At 32.3% G+C, this 19978-nt stretch overlaps 1 protein-coding gene across 1 annotated transcript in view; it reads right to left on the bottom strand.

Annotated features, from left to right (window-relative positions):
* Vps15 (vacuolar protein sorting 15) overlaps positions 1-19978 on the bottom strand; it is a 34419-nt gene that overhangs the window by 13608 nt on the left and 833 nt on the right. The window contains exons 3-16 of the mRNA XM_088228728.1: positions 19359-19529; positions 17718-18004; positions 14876-15082; positions 13774-14260; positions 11861-12053; positions 10818-10930; positions 9535-9643; positions 8734-8882; positions 6795-6938; positions 5274-5390; positions 2956-3090; positions 2053-2372; positions 1386-1519; positions 256-483 (exon numbers count right to left, since the gene is read on the bottom strand). Coding sequence (XP_088084854.1) covers positions 256-483; positions 1386-1519; positions 2053-2372; positions 2956-3090; positions 5274-5390; positions 6795-6938; positions 8734-8882; positions 9535-9643; positions 10818-10930; positions 11861-12053; positions 13774-14260; positions 14876-15082; positions 17718-18004; positions 19359-19529 — 2794 coding nt within the window. The remainder of the gene's footprint in view (positions 1-255; positions 484-1385; positions 1520-2052; positions 2373-2955; positions 3091-5273; positions 5391-6794; positions 6939-8733; positions 8883-9534; positions 9644-10817; positions 10931-11860; positions 12054-13773; positions 14261-14875; positions 15083-17717; positions 18005-19358; positions 19530-19978) is intronic.

Below are 19978 nucleotides of genomic sequence, written 5' to 3'. Positions count from 1 at the left end.
AAAAAAACATTCCAGCATTACGATACTGTGTAGTCGATACAGATGCAAAAAGATTTTAAAACGAAAAAACGGAATATTTGTGTGTTAACCAAGTTGGTTTTATGAGTATGTATCATGTCTAAAATGTGGAATAAAGAAGACCAGAAAAGACTTTCGCTGTCATTCAAATGGATGGAGGCAATAATGCATTTAGAGGGTTTTATCACTATACCAGCGATATGCAAAATAAAAATATAAATATGCATTAACACTTACACTGAACATAGCTCCGTTCCTGTAGCAAACTTTGCTCTACAAGAGAAGAGAGGTGGATGACGTTGGAGTCTTCTGAAGCAGGACTTGAAGCTCGAGGGTACGGCTGGAGTTGGCACAGGGGAGAGGCCACTGTTCCACTGGGATTAGGTGAACTGGACGCCAGCATTGATCCCGTTCCGAGACTGGCCGATGATGGACTGTTGTTCGGAAATTCGTTGTTCACCGTTTCTAAAACACAATCAAATATGAAAGATACACGGCTAAAATGGGCTATTTGCATTTTTTGGATTTTTGATAAATCAATCCCGTTTTTTTCTCCTGAATGAGTTCAATAGAAGTTCATAAAATTTGAAATCTTGCAACTATGAGCTTTCTCTATAGAATTGTTAAATAAAATAGAAGGCCCAGAAATTGTTAGAAGCATTTCATATTGAGTCCCTGTCCGTAGAACTCGTCATTCTGTACTCTTCGATATTCCTGCCCTGAACTATTATCTTTCATCAACTTCAGGGTGCCTGGAAGAATGACTCGACAGGTGCCACCGTTTTGTAGCAACAATTCACGGATAGTGTAGACTTGTATTGCTGTATTAAACAGACTTCATGAACTCGGCAATAGTTATTCCCGCGTATCTGATATATTTAGTGTAGGGTATTATTCCTATAGAAAAAATCTTTTGAACTTTTTCAAAGATGGTAAATGGTAATTATATTTATTTATTCATACATTTCATAATATATACAGTTTTTTTATCACTTTGTCTAGATGTATGAAACAGTACTTATGATTTTCTTGTTGTATTACTGTAGAATGTTTTATTATTGAATTTTGTTTTTTTTATATTTATTATTGAATTATTTAAACTTTCCACTGGATATGCTGTATTATTGCTGTATAATAGGTTAATTTTTAAAATATAAATCTTGTATAATTTTTAGGTTTATTTTTTTTTATAAATCTTGGGTATGTGGAAATTTATGTTTTAAAAAAAAAAAAAAAAAAATATTAAGCCAAATATGTTAGTATTATAAATTTTTGTAAAGGCAGATTTGCCGTATATGTTAATAAAATAAAACAATGAATAACCACAAAGTTAGTGCTTCAAATATTATTTTTTTTGAAATGTGTACCTTTAGAAAGCAACGATGAATATTGAGTATCTAAAGCATTTTTATTATCTCCAAACATGTGTTGCCATTCTGAATTCATGTGGCTGTGAATTTCTCCTGGAGGCTGACTGCTTATACTTAACTTCTGAGTTTTCCTAAAAACAAAAAAAATACCATGTAAAATAATTTCAATTGAATTAACTTTCTTCTAAATTATTTAAGAATTTTTTTTTGTATCACAGTGGTGTTATTTTTTTGGAAATACAGTAGAACTCCGTTTACCCAAACTCCAGTCATTCAAACTGCCAAATAACCAGACCGGAGAAAATAAGGTATTAATACCTCAACAAAAAAAAGCAATATGCCTGTTTTTGCGGTTTATCTTTCACTTGTGTATTATCATCACTTTGTATACCACTTTTATTGTTTGCAATTCCCTTTCTGCAAGTTGAGAAATTTTCATTTTCCTTTTTGTAGACAGGTCGAAAGGGATTGAAAAATGCTTGGACCACTATCGCCAGTACCACAGATTGCGGCAGTAAAGTTGAACAGTCGTAAGTGGCATAGGCCATAAGTGGCATAGGCCGTAAGTGGCATGGGCCATAAGTGGCATAGGCCGTTAGTCGCATAGATCACAAGTCAACAACTATCTGTATTAACTAAAGAAAATAAATCAATACCAACATACCGATAATTTGCTACTCTATTGCTCGCGTACAAATTTTTAGACTGAAGATTTTCATTATTGGTTTCTAGAATTCCATAGTCAAGAGATATAAGCTTCGAAGGGCATTGCATACTCGAGAGTTGGAGCTTCCCGGGAGCTTCGTTGGGGACTTGGTAGGCATTTCCCTGGGCACCAGCTCTTTGAATTTCTATGAGATGAGCGCTCATGGCCAGAATTTGAGTTTCTATTTGATCTGTAAGGCCATCTGATTCAAGTCGCATAAAGAGATTTTTAAGCACTTGTCCCATTTCGCAATATTGGGGAAGGTTTCCCTGCTTGACCTGTGAATAAAAATAGTATTTCGTAAAATAAATATCTGAATAAATGTTTTTTTTTTTACAAAGGGGTTTTGGTGTTGACTCTTATGTATGGTAGCGAGGAATGGAATTGTAAAAATGCGAATGAAAGTAGGCGGAATGCTGTCAAAATGCAATCCTACAGGCGAATGTGTAGTGAAACTATGCATGATAGGTGCACAAATATCGAGATCCGTGCATTATATAAGGCTGAGATAAGCATTATGGAAAAAATCAAGTAAGAAGATTTTAGTTAGTTTGGACTGCGTTGGTTATGAACCGAGAAAGACTTAGCATATTAAGCATTAAAGCATAATCAAATCTAGCAAATACTTGAAGATAGACAAGTCAATAGTTGGAATAATCAGCGCACATGCATGATAAGATGCATGAATGTAGAAGATACGAGGTTTGTATGCAGACAGAGAAAAATGGCTTTCTATCCTCTCTAAAGGGCATATTGCTATTTTTCATGCAATTTTTAATGATTTAAAAATGTGTCTCAGGTCAATATTTTTCAATAACTGAGTAATATCTAATAAATCAATCAATAACTATAATTACATACCTTTATTCTTGTATTTTTTCTTTCTCTTAAAGTTTGAATTAATTGATTAATATCTTTATACTTGATAACAGAATCGAATATAGGTCTTGGAATGTGAGGAGAAAGACTCTCTAGTAATAATTCTGGCTTATCAACCTGAAAAAAAATAAATAATAATAATGAAATACAAATACCTTGAAAACGAATGAAATTTTGCCACAATGTTTGCTCCAGACAACAGACAAATAGGGTATTTTCACATTTTGCTAAATTATTATTTTACCAATACAATTTTTTTTCAACAATGTTTGATTATGTCCAAATGCTTGCAGACTTGCTGGATTTCCTCCCTAGGGAGTTGTTCATATTTAAATTTATTTCAAAAGAGAGGGAAAACATTTTTGAGAAGGAAAAAAATTAAAGAGACATGGGCAGAATGGTGAATGTTACACAGTGTGTAAAGTGGCCACTTAAACCAGCCAATGACAGGTCATAAGCCCTGTAAATGCCTAGACTTCCATATTCACTTCTCAAAAATGTTTTCCCTCTCTGTTGAAATAAATTTAAACAATTTTTTTTGTGTATCGTCGAATAAATTTTCTACAAAAGATAATACGCATATTTTGATTTACATAAACACGAGAGGTTCACGAGAGGTTTTGTGTCCCATGGGACAAACGTCATGTTACCGCACTATGTTTCTACGAAATGTTTGTTAGAATCCCATTCGGCAGGCATGAAATGTGATGTTAAAGTGACACAATGAAAACTGTGAGCAGATTTGTATGTGCTTATTTTTAAACCTGAAAATTGTAAATGAAAACTCATTTTTAATGCATTAATAGTTATAACTAAATATTCAATGTTTGTGAAAATACCCTGTTGGGATGGTTGTCTCCAGGGGCGTTCGGTGAGGCTATTGAATAGGGAAGCAGTCAGAAGGTACACAATGCAGTAGTTTAAAATAAACTAACAAGCTGTTTTAGCCCATAAGTTTAGCATAAATGAGTTATATTTGAAATCTGTGGATTTATTTTGCAAATATCTAAGCCATTCAAAAGCACAAAAAATGCAATTAATTGTATAAATCATTTATTTGCTTGAATTTAATTCTATAATATGATCTCCTAATTATAATATTTATATTTCTTTGATTATTGAGTACATGAAAATAACATTTTTATATGTATAAATTGTATGTATTTATTTGATATGTAATATATTTTCTTTACCAACTTTGTATACTATGTGGAAATCTGTTATTAGTTCTGAGTTTATACACTATATCTGTTTGTTTACTAAAAATATGCACGTAGAACTGTTGATTTCCCAAATAAAATAAATAAAATATAACGCGGATAGAATCGGTGTAACGTACATTTAAAAAATAATATTTAGAATTGGATCAAATACTTTCATAATTAACTATTATGATTGTCTAGAGTACTTTCATATCTTTAGCTTAGAATTCAGAAGGATTTTGGCTGGTTTGATATTCTTGCACAAATTAATATCTAACTGTATAGATGCCCATGATATTTTTGCTCAGATAAACCTTAATGTACCTCGCCGTAACTTGCGTCCCGATGCTGTCTTTGCTGTGGGAAATTATAAAACCAACATCGGATTATTTTCCCCTCTGCCGAGGACCTCAGAACAGTGAACAATATCTCATTAAACGGTACTGTCGATGTGTTCCTGCAGCAAAGGCAAGCATTCAAGAAGCAAGCGGTGTTGTCACTCCTGACTCGCGATGACACACTTGCCATGTCCCCCTATACTCATTAATGCCAATCTGTTAGGGCTTCCATAAGCCTATTGATTGGCTTGAAAAAAAAAAGTTCAACATCAAAATATCATTGTGTTAACTGATTTGATTGATTGATTTGTTATAAAATAGTCACAGTGATAACTTTATAATGCTTATAGTAGTATAAAAATAAGATAAAAACGATAGACACCACCCTGATATTGCAAAAACAATTGAAAATTAAAATGACTTTTGGTCAAAGAGGATTAGTCTACTTCTCAATTCCAATACTGTTCATAAGGACGATTAGTAGTATTCACTTTATAAAATTGCAATCGACAAGTGGATAATAAAGGTGGGTTGCGTATGGATTGTTGAGTGGATCAGGCCAAATAGGTAAAATTTATTTGTAGTGTTACTTATAGGACAATTGTTAAAAGTAAAATTTTGTTTAACATGTATTTAGGGCATGTTTCAAAATTATGTAAAATATTTCCCTCGGCACAGGTCCCAGTGAGGAAATAAAATTTTGAATGAAAAAAAATACAACATTTCTAAAATAATGAGTAAATACTGAATGTGAGCTTACTTGAGTCAGTTTGTGGTGAAGATGTGGCCAAACTAGAGGTAATATTTTACAGTTTACATCGATTGGATTTAATAATGATGCTACACATGCAATTAGGCCACATGTTTCATGTCGAATCTGGAAAATAAGGAATAATAAAAACAACTAGAGCACAAAATCATAATATTTTTCTTAAATGAAATGAACAACGGAAATAAAAAGTGCAGCCAGGAATACAACGTATTTAAGAAAGAAGTAAAAAATTATATTCACAATTCTTTTTTGTGTAGCACTGGTTGAAAACACAGTATATTTTTTGTGTAATTTATAATTTATACTGAAAATAATTCATCTTCATTCCCTTTCCACACCTAATGGTGCCTAGGGCACTGCATTGGTACACCAATCGCAGCGTATCTTCATCATTTTTTTATTACATGAAGGTAAGATGATCAGTCTTACGCTTCAGGTACCAGTGCAGGGACTATGAAATATTCTAGTGTCGAACACCTTTTAAAAAAATATTCCGTATCAACCATGTCGGGAATCGAACTGCAGATCTCTTGTATGGCAGGCAAATGTGCTGACCATTACACCACGAGGTCGACAAAAACAAAATTACCAATTAAAAATAAAATAAACCCATTATTGTAAGACGTCACTCCCCATTATGTACTCAAGAATTGTTTTTTTCTTTTACGTAATGGGAAACGTTCATATAAATATATGTATTCATAGATTCAATATGTCCATGTATTTATAATTTTCTCAAACTGAACGGTTTGGGTAGGTAGGAAGAAATTGCCTTAAGGCAATATGCCCGCCCTTATATGTATATTATGTGTATATGTATATAAAGTGTCAAATAAATAAATAAATAAATATTAAATTTATATAAAAATTGTATTTAGTTGAATAAACTTAAAAAAAACGAATATGTACAAAATAATAAATACATAAGACAATATGTGCCAAAGGTGGTGCACTGCCAAGTGAAAATATGTATAAATAATTTATACTAATGTAAATATGTAATACAAAGAAACAGGGATTCATTGTAGCATTCGGTATATGTATATTTTATTTGATACTAGCGCCGAAAGATCTAGCGAGATCGACTCTAGCAAACAACCGTCTTATCTTGCAATCTCACGCATGCGCTAATCGCCAGTGTGAATATTTTGTTTTGCATGAGCAGTGTGTAATAGATACATAGTTTAATCCGTGCAGTGCCGAAACATGCGCTGATGTGTAATTCACATTGAACATGCGTACTGACAGAATATTGATAAGAATTTATGTGATTTAGTTATGTACAATGTTAGTGCATATAACAGTATGCAAACAAAAATAATGGCGGAATTAGCGTTCAGACGAGCTGGCTGTCATTGCAAAAATTATCAGTCATTTACGACACCATGGCAGACTTTTTATATTTTAATTCTTTTAGTACTAGTTCACACAATGTAAATAATGCCCTGCCAGTGTTTTTGATCAGGAGCTGCTTGTGATAGTACAGAAAAAAACAGTTTAGTTTCTTACCCATAAATTAGGATGAGCTAAATAACAAACAGTTTCTGAAACCAGTTCACAGAGGGAGAGTTTCTGTAGTAATCCTAGCTCAGCCAAAGATGTCGTCGCCCGCAACGATTTGGCTATTATGAATTCAGAAGGATCTGTTAGTCCCTAAAAATAACAAAAAAATAATAATGTAAAATAAAATTTTAAATAAGTATACACTTTACCCAAAATTAAGTTTGTTTCTAAAAATTATACGTTCATTTAAAAATCAAATACATAGTATCCAGTGGCAAAACTATCTTTTTTTTAAACATTTAAATTAATGCTTCTATAAAACAAATGCAAATGTTGCCTTATTGCAAGAAATTTTTAAAATATATCGAAATGTAACAGAATCAAATGGAAAAACGTTTTAAAAAAATCAAAGTGGTATTATTTTATAAGAGTTTGGCTGTCCACAGGTGATCATATGAAAAGTGTTTAATTTAATTTGAAAAACATTCAATTTGGTGTGCAAAAGATTAAATTTTAAGTGTAAAACCTGTAGTAAAAAATAATATTTCGTCAATCAACTTTATCCAGGAGACAGAAAAAACTGTTCTTAAAATCAAATCTAACACATTATTAACTCCGATCCGCGGTACTGTTCTTCTTCAAAAAGATCACCTCATATTGGTCCCACGCATATCGTATGATTAGGGAACATCCAATAAGAGTTATAAATCTCCCAATATGAAAATATAATTTTTGTCAAAATTGTAGATTGGCAAGAATGCATGCTGATCGATGATATATTACAAACTTTTCACATTAATACCATAAAAACTCTTTATTGCTCACTAGTTCGATCCCACCTTGAATACGCTTCTCCTATTTGGCCTCCATTCTACAGGACTCACATTGTCCATATCGAGTCTGTCCAACACCGTTTTCTAAGAAAAGTGGCATGGTTGCTCAGATTACAAAGGGGTAATTATTCCTATTTTGAAATAGAGCAATCTCTTAATCTGTCTTCATTGGAGAGACGTAGAACTGTGATGGACCTTATATGCATTTTCAAAATACTTAATGCTATAAGTGATGTCCCATCTCTGTTGCAATCAATTTCTTTTCATGTTCCCAATCGTGTCACCAGAAGTCAAAATCTGCTATTTATAAAATTTTCTAAGAGCAACTTTGGTTTTTATGCCCCAATGTCCAGAATGTGTAGATTAGTCAATTCATCACACGACTTGGAATTCTTTGGGATAGATCTTCCGGCTTTTCGTAGATCTCTTCGCGACTAAACAGTGTGGGATGAAGTTGGATTGGCATGGTTTGGCTCGAAGTCTTAGGTCTTTCGTTTTTATGAATATATTGTATATAATTATTGTTTTGCCCTTGTTTGTCTTTGCTAAATAGCTTTATGTTCTTTTTGTTTTGCATTTATGTTTCTTCATGTAACTGTTGTAATTGGCTTAGGCCGTATATATAATAAATAAATAAATAAATTAGCCCCAATGAGGTATAAACACCGCGTAAGTCATTTTTGTTATTTTTACAGGAAGATGAAAACACTTTTTATTTTATTGAAAAAGCTCAACTAAAGTACGACTTAAAATGTATTAACACGTTGATTATGGTGTGCACGCATTTATGCATTTCGGTTACCTTCCAAAAAACACATTTTAAACGTCTAATTTCTTCTGTCATGTTTGCTTTGCTGTAGAGCGGAAGGTGTCACCATAATACAAAAATAATATCAATTATTTTCTCTTTCAAAACATGACTAAAAGTTATCATAACAAAGATAGCCGAAAACAATGTGTTAAAATGAAATGTTTATTCATAAAATGTCGCTTATTTGAAACTGAACACAAAATCCTCCAAAATCCTTTTTCATTGTCATGTAAAAATAACAAAAACGACTTATGCGGTGTTGTTATCTAAGCGACTATATGTACATTAATATTAAAGTTACCTGTTGTAATAAAGGCACCAGAATATGGGAACAGTGCCAGCCTACGTATGCTGCAACTCCTACAATGCAGTCAAAAAAACTTCCTCGCAAAGCCGTATCTTCTTTATCATTGAGAAAAGTAATCATATGCGACAGGAGCACGTCGTTTGCTGAAAATATTACAATTTTCCACTTCAGTTTCAGTGCTGTAGAACAGCAATTGTTTAATTTATTTAAAGTTACATAAATTTATTGATATACACGGCACGCAGTGCCTTTTACCAAACAAAGAAAACATAGTGGGTAAAAATAAACAATTATAACATAGTACACATTATAACACAGTGATTTCATACAATGAACACGCTAACATATTGTGCAAAAAATAAATAATTCAAAGGCATATAAAAATTAGAAAGTTAGAAAAATGTTTAACAAAAAAAGGACTTTAAAAGTTTTAATCGTATTGGACAAAAAAAAAATACAAAATATAATTTACTAAGTTAATGATAAAAAATGTTTTTTTTCCCTTAATTTTATGTTTAAAGAATAAATAACAATCCAAATATTAAATGTTATTAAATATTTGTTTATAACAACTTGCTGACATTTATGTCTTCCAGTTTCGAAATGTACCCGACTCTTCGTCAGGACACCAATTAAGCTAACATGAAAACTACCAATAATATTCCGAAAACCAAGAAAACCAACACTTAAGAAAACATTTTTTGTAACCAATTTCCCGTAGGGCAAAAGTTGCTCATTCCGGTAAGATTGAATCTAAATCTGGTAAAATCACATATGTATAAAAGTTGTGTGTACCTTTTTGCTTTCCAAAAAAAACACATAACTTTGTTATTCCACTTTCCATGAATACTCTTCTAACAATAGTTTGGGAATCAGTCAAAAGACTGGCCACAGTTTGCCTCACCTAAAAAAAAAACAGTAAAAAAAATACAATTTAACATACTGATAAAGGTGCTGATCATAATCATCATCATCATAAAACTCTTATCTGCGCCTGGTGGTGCACAGAGCACTGCATTGCTAAATGAAATTCAGCGTATCTGGATCAACTTTTACAGGCAGAAAAGGTAATCAGTTCTATGTTTCAAGTGCCAGTCCAGGAACAATGAAATATTGCAGTTTAAACAACCTTTAAAGTCAATATTTCACTTCCACCCTGCAAGGAATAGAACCCAGGACTTCAAGAATGGTAGGCGTATATGCCAACTACTACACAACGAGGCGGATTTATCTCCACTCGATTTCTGTTTTTATTTGACATACAGAAGTGTATTCTTCACCCGCCTGGACACTTTTATTTATTTATTTTTCAGTTCACAAACAGGTATCACAATATAAATACAACTTATAAAAGAAAAAACAATAACACTAAACGTCTTTCACCAATTATATATGAACACCAATAGTCACAAAAGAAAAATTGTATATAGACCAAAGTTGAGTTTTCATTTTGTTATCAAAGCAGTTTATCAGAATTGATATAAGATCAATTTTAATAAAATTTCATTTAAAATAGATGCAATTTATACAATCGAATAGAATTTCACTAGAATATTAATAAAGTCTCGTAGTAATAATAAGAGTTTTTTTATTGTATATCAATAATTATAGCAATAATAGTCGCAGTAAAATAAAATAAAAATTGAAATTAAACAGAGAAGATATCACAATACTTAAAATAAAAATAGATTTCTTACAATTTACCTATTTCAATTTTGAGGCGACTTTTAAAAATAGCTGGAGCAGATTTGGAAGCAAATTTTGAATCTCTAATTAAAATCTGTAGAACTACCATGAGATCAAACCTGATTCATTTTTAAATATAGTAGAACTGTGTTTATCCGAACTCCAGTCATCCGGATTGCCAAATATACACATTTTTATCAGCAAATAAAATATAAAGAAGTTTGAAATTTTAATTTCACTGAAAAATTAACTTTGCTGGACATCTAGAAGTATTATTTCAGAAACAATAAAATCTAGCACTCATTATTCCGGATAGTTGGAGTTTGACTGTGTAATTATTTTGATAAATAATTATATAAAGTATTGATTGAATATATATAAATGTAACATACCATTTCATGTAAAGCGGATAATTCTGACTCATAATTAATTTTAGAAGACTCCTTTGGGTTGTCCATATTTTGCGTTTGATCCAAAAATCTAAGGGCAGTTTCAGCCAGAACAGCTAGTAAAAAAATACATAATACTTTATTTTATTGTGACTTCTAACAGCAGTTAGTAGAAATATGTTAATAATACTAGAGGCAATAAAAATTCACTGTTTATTTAATAATTTATAATAAATAATGAGAGTGTTTACATAATCGTGTGTGCGACATTTGTGTTCATGTGTATGTAAATGTGTGTGTGACAGTGGCGAGCGGTGATTTTTTTAAAAGGAAATCTACAAAAAATGTTCATCAATTTGTACCTACATATAAGTACAGAATATGTAAGTAAAATAATTATAAATGACTATTTTCTCGGTGGTTCTGTGAAAATCAACTCAAACAACAATTATTATTAACTTCAAGATATATGTAGCTTTATTCTACACCATTTTAATGCAACACATGTACAAAAGTTTATTAAAAAATACCACAATGACATTCCTGTTAATATGAATAATGCCAAAAATGGCCACTTCGAACACCACATGTCCCATGTGATGTATAATATGTCAATGGTATCCTATCAAAGAAAAATAGACCTTCGGAAATAATGTTCGAAATATTAGTTTCCGAAAAGAGAACCTTCAAATAATATTTGTAATCTGCAAGCTTAATAGTACTTAAATATAGAAAATTTTTGGAAGGACGAATAAAGCTGAGGTAATCGGCTAGTTTCATCGTTCACTGAGAACGGCCTGGGGGTACTTTATAGATTTTTTTTGTAGGAAGATTTAATATAATATAGGTGGTGATTTATAATAATAAATAACAATTATTTTATTTATTTTCCCATAAACATAGTTATTATAAAACATTATTATCAAAAGTAAAATATAATGGTAAGCTGTGCATAATCACTTACTGGGATGTTTTGCCCCTGGTGTGTGATGGTGCGTGTGTGGGTACGTAAACAAAAAAAAAAGATAATGAAATAACAAACATACCAATATTACTGGCATAAGCCGCTCGAACGGAAACAGCAGGGTCTAGTGCTAAGGGAGCTATTTCTGGAAAAATGTATTCCGGGAATACATTTGTATCTGACTTGGGTAAGAAATCAATCATTCTCAAACATTTAGTGAGAGTGTCCAGCGCATTAACTCTTACACGAGGTAAAGCATCATGAGTAAGATGTATCTAAAAAAAAATATAAAAATACAGACAAGAAACAAAAAACAGACAAAGAATACTTAATTTAAATAAAATAAATATAAAACAACTTTGTTTTTAAACACTTATTATCATTTTTTTCTACCGATCAAATTCAAAGCTACACAAGCTTCTTTATCGAGGTATAATTAACGAATGAACTCCGAAGAATCTGCGGATCAGTGAGAGAGGATAATCAGTAGTGCATTCAGTACAAAGAAGAATTGTACAACATATACCAGGCCCCAAGCATCTCGGCACATATGAAGTTGCTAAGATTAAGACGGGCCGGACATGTACAGCGAATGCCTGTAAAATGTGTGTGAATACCCCTAAAAGATTAATGAGCGGACACCCGGTTGGAAGGATATTAGTGGGAAGACCCAGGCTGAGATGGGAGGATGAAGAGAGAAAGGATGAAGTGCAAATTCTCCAGGTGGAAAATTGGAAGACGGCGGCTGAGAACAGACCGAATTGGAGGCAAAAGTTGCAGGAGGCCAAAGCTCGATATGGGCTGTAGTGCCATCGGAGAGAATAAACTAATGAATCTTATCCTAATTTATTTTAACAGTGTTTACTAAATATGAAATCTAAAAATATGGAGCTAATAAGTCAAGCCTTCTCGTCATTTGTTCTTGTAAAGAAGATCTTAAACAATACTATTTTAATATTATTTATCAAACATGAGGTGGTATTTATTTACTGGTTTAGATACTGATAGAAACTTATAAGATACTCAATAATTACTATGACTGCCCCCTGCATGAGATGTATCAATTAAATTCCAATACAAATTTACGGGGTCATAACTGAAAGCTCTATCGTCCCCAATTCCACCACAATCCCAAGAAAACTTCCTTTCCAGCAGGGTAGTTTCAGACTGGAATAAATTGCCAAGCCTAGTTGTCCATTCCATTTCTGTCAACCAGTTCAAAAACCGTTTGGATGCATTTTTGAAAGAAAAAGAACGCAGACAAAAAGCAGAACATGAGATATAGGTGCATCAGCAAAGGCTGCCTGCCTATAACTAATAATAATAATAAATAATCATAATATAAAATACAACTGTTTATCAACACATCAGAACTTAATTTTAGAATTGATTTACATTGTATTTTTAAAGATGGGGGGTCACTGTGATCTGTGTAAATCTATTGTAAGGGGTTCCTGCAAGTTAATTCTCACCCTCCAAGCCAAGATCTTCTAGAGCAGGGCTACTGAATGAAGGGCAAGTATTTAACTAGTGATTCCGCTGAAGATGCTAATTCTTTTGTGATATAAAGCATCACTTTAAAATAAAATATGTATAAGTGTTTCATCATCTGCACTGCATAACCTACAGAAAGAATTTTCATAAAGGTTGAAATTATTGATACTGAGGATTCTAAACAATAGGGGCATACTTTTTGTGACTTTTACCATAGTATTCTTAGTTTTGTATATGGGGTTAGTGCTAAATAAGCTTCTGACGGCGCTGCGCCATGAGTAGATTTATTGTGACAGGTCCCCGTAAGTTAGTTCTAGCCTTCCAAGCCGAAAAGAACTCGGTTGCTGCATGGAGGCCGAGTGTTCTCATATTGCTAAATCTCCTCCTCCAAACCTTAGTTCTTAAAGTAACGGACTATTAGGCAGGTTTAACAAATGGTCCACCGAGGAAGCGGCTTCTTTTGTGATATAAAGCATCAAAATACATACATGCAATACTTACGATATATGGTAAAATTCTATCTAAAATAGTTTCGGCACTCGCATTTTCAGCAAGTTGAAACAAAATATCCAAGCAATATAGTTTAGATGTACAATGATGTAATCCGCGTATACAGGATGTAACCAAAGACGTTATAATAATCAGCCCCTCACTATCTGGATTTGTTTCTTTCCTCTCCTTACAATCAGGTTCATTTTTACTTTCATCTATTTTAAAGGCTTTTGCCGCATCGATTGTCTTAATATTAAGAGCGGTATTGGGAAAAAGATGGTCAAAGTTGTTCTCGCGCCCTTTCAAAATCTCCTTTCTGTTCTCGACTCGGTTTTTGTAATTTTGCTGGTCGTTTGAATTCTTGGTAAACATATTAATGACATTTTCTATGTCTTGGTTGATCCTCAGTATCTTCTCATCCGGGGGTAAGATCGGCTGCGCGGAAAATATAAGCATGTATGGTTGAAGGAATGAATAAAAGTATTCCGGGAATAACCTGAAAAAGAAAATGCCAAAATCAAAAAAATTATCTTTGAAATAACTTAACCAATTTAAAATTGGATGACTGAATTTGTTAAGTGTTCTTTGATTTTTTATATTATTTGGAACTGTCATCTATTTGTGCCCTTTCTAGACTATTAATTCCCAGTATCTTGAAAACAACAGGATATTTTCATCAAGCTGGTATTTTCTCGAATTCCTTATTGATTTATTATATATTGATTTAATTATTTAGATCATAATTTAAAATGGGATTGTCAAATATTTCTCAAGCATGGTAGGCGAATGTGCCAACCACTACACTGCGAGGTGAACTTATCTGCACTTAATTTCCTTATTTGATTATTTATATATTTTTATCTGAGAGTAACCATCAAGTGGATAGCTTGTAGAGTCCAGGATTCGGGTTCTATTTCACACAGAATTGTATTTTGAATCTACCCAGATATAGAAAAAAAGAGATATGCTAATTAAGGCATTTATATTTATTGGATTTTAAGAAGTACAATCCGCAGAATGCTACAGTCCAAACTTTTCAGTACTCTTTAAATTGCAACATTGTTCCATGAAACAGATGAATGTGTAAAAACAAGTTAAATTAATATCTTACTTTCCCCTTTCGTTATCCAAATAAACTTCCGCCGATAGTCGTGCTTGGGGGCTCTTTTGTGTCATGGAGAGCAGAAGATTAGCGAGTCGCTTATCACAGTGTTTAGGCAGTTTGATCGGAGGTGAAGACTCACTAGATCTGTAGGCCAAGAGCCCAGATAGATCCCACACAGGGGTTCCATCGTTCCACAGTTCTAACAGCGCACAGCTGAAATACGTGCAACCAAACAAACAGTTGAGTAAGGAAGAATTTTTATATATTGACATTTTACAACACTATATTTATTGCTAAAGCATGTTTAAGAGTAGTCTAAGGTCTTTTACTCAAAAACAGAGTCAAAATAGGCTTAGATAATTCATAAAATAATCTTAATCCCATTGCCCTTCTGTAATATGGAATTTTTTCATAAATTGTAAACGAGTATGTAATACAGTGAAACCTCTATATTCTTCAACCTGAATATTCATAATTTTTTATAATAGTCACATTTGGTGACAATTTTTTTCCCCTATATTTGTTAGTATTTTCCGTACTTGTCGTCACTCCTAAGCAAAATATAAGTGCATTCAATGATAGTGTGATTGACTATGTTTCACAGAGAAGACAAAAACAGACAACATTGTCCAATAGGTGCGGAGATTTTCAGTCAATGTTATGAGTATGTACCTTTTTTGGGTGATCCCGTGTAAGTTGGATCCGTTTCGGCTATCATTGCAGAAGCCATATTCAGGGTAAACTGTGTGTTTTGTAGAAAAAAAAAGTGTTTACATATTATTAATTTGTACCTTGTTGCAGACGGCAGTAGGCACATTCGATTACAAAAGTCGACATAGAAATTACAGTGCACAAATAATAAAAGAGGCAATTAAAATACACAAACATCCAAATAACATATGCAAAGACGACAGGCTGAAATAAAACTCAACGTGGTTCCCGGCACTATGAATGTGACTACTGCCGACTGCGACACGGCACAAACTACTCTTACACAAACACATATTTTTCTAAAAAATACACAGGTTACTCTGAAGATGGCTCCTGCAATGGTAGCCGAAACGCCGGAACGAATCCAATTTACACAGGATCACCCAGAAAAGATACATATTTTTAACATTGGACAAGTTCCTTGTTAAATCCAGTGTTACTGAATCATCGGCGAAACGGACCCCATGATCATAATTGGAATTAACATTAGCTGTATTGATAGCAATTCTTAGCATTAACCATTCTGCTATTCCACATCTACTAGTATAACTTTTTATTCATTTTTGTACCAGTTTTAGGAGTTGTAAACAGATTAATTGAATTTCAGTTACTTCTTATGGGTAAAACTGTTTCTGCATTCATAAAATTCTATATTCGTTGGACCCCCAGGAACAGATTAATGGCGAATATAGAGGTACCACTGTATTACACAAATCTACTTGAAATGATCTACAATGCGAATACTGAAAATGTATAAATACGTATGACTTAGTTCATCGAGTATTTGTTTTTACATACATATTCTTCTAAAACTGTTGTAGTGATTCATCTCTCTCGGTTTTTAAAAACATTATTTAAGTGATTTTTTTTAAACATTTGAATTTTGGGCCACTAAACATTTACAAATTCAGGAGAGATATCATATTTGTGTCATTTCGACGACTTGAGGAAATATTATGTTTATGGTAAAATAAAAGTTCATATCATCTAAAATATATTAAAATATGGGTTTCATTACAAAGAAATTCAATAAAGAATTGTTGGTAAAAAATATAAATCTAGAGCTGTCTGCTTAAACTGAGATTTTTGTGATAAAAAACATAATGTTACAACAGAGATGGAGAAAAAAATGTGGAAGACTGGGCGTTTATAGGGCTTATGACCTGTGATTATGTGCATTACGAAGAACTGGAAGCATTATTGAACAAGTATAAACCAAGTATGCTGACGCTGTGAAACATATGTAACTAAAGAAATAAAAAATAATGAAGTAATGTTTCCGGGATACACGACTGTTAGATGTGATTTGTTTAGTAGGCATACAGAAGGCGTAGTGATTGTAATCCAAAGTAATATTTTTTTAAGATAATTTCAAATGAGGTTCTGGAAGAAACAAAACTCACGATGCTCGCTATACAAGTTTAAAATAAATTAATATGCAGTGGTAAATCATTCTCCAAATCAAGACTATAATTTTTATTGGATTTCTTTGATGATTGGTGTTAGGAAACAGGCAATAAAAGAGGAAAAAAGAATTATAGCAAAGAAAACGGAGCATCAAAAAGAAAATTGGAATAATTAAACACATATACATGTAAATGATAGAGCAGATCGTTTTGTGATGAAAGTAATCACAATATCATGCCTACTATCATATTTAAGAAAACTAACAAATAATGGAATAAAAAACCCTTGCGTGAACTTCAGAAACAGAGAGATGACTTATACAAACTTGCTCAATTAAATCTATGAGATGAAGAATGGGACATTTGAAACAATTTAGGAAAGTGTTATGCGTCTGAATTTTATAACTTATAACATAGTAATTTAAAATATTTTTGTATATATTGATTATAATGTAAGTTATAACTAGTAGTTAAAGTTTTTTTTTTAAACTATCTAAATAAATACATAGAATGACATTGGCTGGTTTAAATATCCACAGTACACACTGTGTAACATTCACCATTTTGTTTAAGTTTAAGCATCCACTTTTTTCAATTCTTCCATCCGTTGATATTTTAAAATCAAAAATATGTATGTTAATCTTAATCCCTAGGGGGTGAAATTCAGTCTTTGCCAACAAAAATTTGGACAAATTAAAAATATTGTTGATAAAATGTAATATTAAATTTACCCGGCTGAGAAAATGTCCATACTGGGAACAAGATCACCAGCTTTACAAGGGGACTCGTTCAACAATAACCCCCCTCCTAATTTGTCCTCCATTGGTGCCTTTCCTAGGCTGTCCATTCCCAGCGTCTTGACAAATCTCTCCGGTGCCACGTAGCACAAACGTCTTCTTGAGGTGTCGAAGAAATAGCTGTAATCTGCCGGATTGTCTTCTGGTAAAAATGTCGGCTTAAATGATGCAAAATCAGCAAGCAGAACCCAATTCCATGATGTTAGCATGATGTTTTCAAGCTAAATAAATTTAAAAAATATGTAAATATTCCAAGCAGAAAAAAATTTTAATTTAATAAATAAATAGTACTAAAGCATAGTAAAATATATTGATATTTATACACTAGATGCGGTACTAACCACCCGTCTTGTGCGGTATTTGGTGGGAATTGAAATGTTCAAATGTTTTTTCTTGTATACGGTAAGTAAATGTGAAGCAGCGTAAAAGGGCGCAGCGTGCAGCTTTGAATTCATGGTAAACTGGCATAGACGGTTAGTCTTTTTTACTCTACAATGCGTTTTGCATGGCAATGTTGATGCAGCATGACGCGGCAACACTTGCTGCTCCGTTTCTGCTCTCCTTAGTGTTCGATGATTTTTAGAAGACAATTTGAACCCGGCGTTATATAAAGCATCATCTCTATTTAAATCTCAGTGAGTAAAATACAGATTTCTTACAAATGTGATGTCACACAGCTCCATATTATGAAAAATGAGCAACATGGTTTTGGACATACTAAAAAAACAAACCAAACACTATTTGTTTAAATTCACTGTTTAAGCTAGCTCTGAATTCAATTATTGGGAAGATATAGAAAAGAATATTGATTTAGAAAAAAAGAATTAAAATTTATTTATAAAGGGGCTTATTTTTTAAAAACTTTTTATAAGTAATTTTATGGCTACCAAAATTTTATTTCCATATGATTTTTAAAACACAATACTGGGTGCAGACCAGGTTTCCGTAAACATCTTTCACAAAACCATGCTGTTTCTTATATTTTTCCCTTTATATTTGGGTCACTGCACACTCCTTGGATCCGTTTTTTCTCTCTGGGCTAAGAAATGTGACTTTCTATCTTATTTCAATGTCAAAAAGTTTGTGCCATGGGCTGGCGATTTTTCAAATGTTGAATCAGAAATTATATAGAACAAGTTCATTGAATGACAGTTGCAAAAAATTGTTTATTTTGTTCAGTATTTTTAAACAGAAATCGGTTTTATCAGATATTTTTCATTGTTTTTAAGAAAGGTTTATTTTTCTTCAATAGATGGAAGTTAAAGTATCTCTTTTTTTAAATAAGAAAGTTACCACTGTTCAATACATGATAAATATCCGGGAAATATTTTAGTGTAAAAACAATTTCATGTTAACCTTGCCGGAATTCGAACCTGAGACCTATTGCAGGGTAGGCAAACATGCTAAATACTCGACTGTGAGGCAGGTAATGTGTGGCTCTTATATGTCAGTATAAAAACAAACAAATTACATACTGAAGTTTCGGGGCTATACTGTAGTTAGAAAATAACATTTTACAATAAAATTCAAAGTTTTTTTTTAAATTACACATGATTGGATAAGTAAGAGCCCTACCTTAATATCTCCATGGCATATTCCCAGTTTATGGCATTGATGTAGAGCATAAAGAACTTGGAAAGTTATCCATTTCTTCTCTAGATGGGTTAAAAACGGGCGAGTTGATATTCGATCGTAAAGGCTGCATTTTACATATTCTCTCATGATAAGTGCCGCCTTTTCAGTCAACTGTTTCATAAAATGTAAAAACATCTAATCAATTATTTGTTCTGTATAAAACCACCAACTCAAGCCTGGATGTTCCTAATTAAAGTCAAGAAATTCATGGCTATAATTGGGCCGGCTGGCCTGTTTTGGATAAAAAAATAATAAATCAAGACAGAATACACATACTAATTAGTTAATTGTTTAACATGGAAATTATAAAACGTTATTGAAAAAAATAATTTATTACACTTTTATAATAATTTTACATAATTTTAAGTTATTTTATCATTATTACAATTTTACAAAATGTAAAGAAATGTTTTTTTAAAATATTTGTTTATTTTTAGAATAAAACAATTTGTAGATAGCTATAAAATGATTAGTATACGACATAATTTAATGGGAAAAATATATTATATAAACTTACTAGCCATATGAAAACAAAGCATACTACATTACGAGTAGCTAAA

Source organism: Micrasema longulum, unplaced genomic scaffold (assembly GCF_059751315.1).
Source record: "Micrasema longulum isolate JH-2025_06_02 unplaced genomic scaffold, ASM5975131v1 h1tg000605l, whole genome shotgun sequence".
NCBI classification, from domain to species: domain Eukaryota; kingdom Metazoa; phylum Arthropoda; class Insecta; order Trichoptera; family Brachycentridae; genus Micrasema; species Micrasema longulum.
The sequence above is the reverse complement of the archived record's forward strand: the minus strand, read 5'-3'. Positions and strand labels throughout refer to the sequence as shown.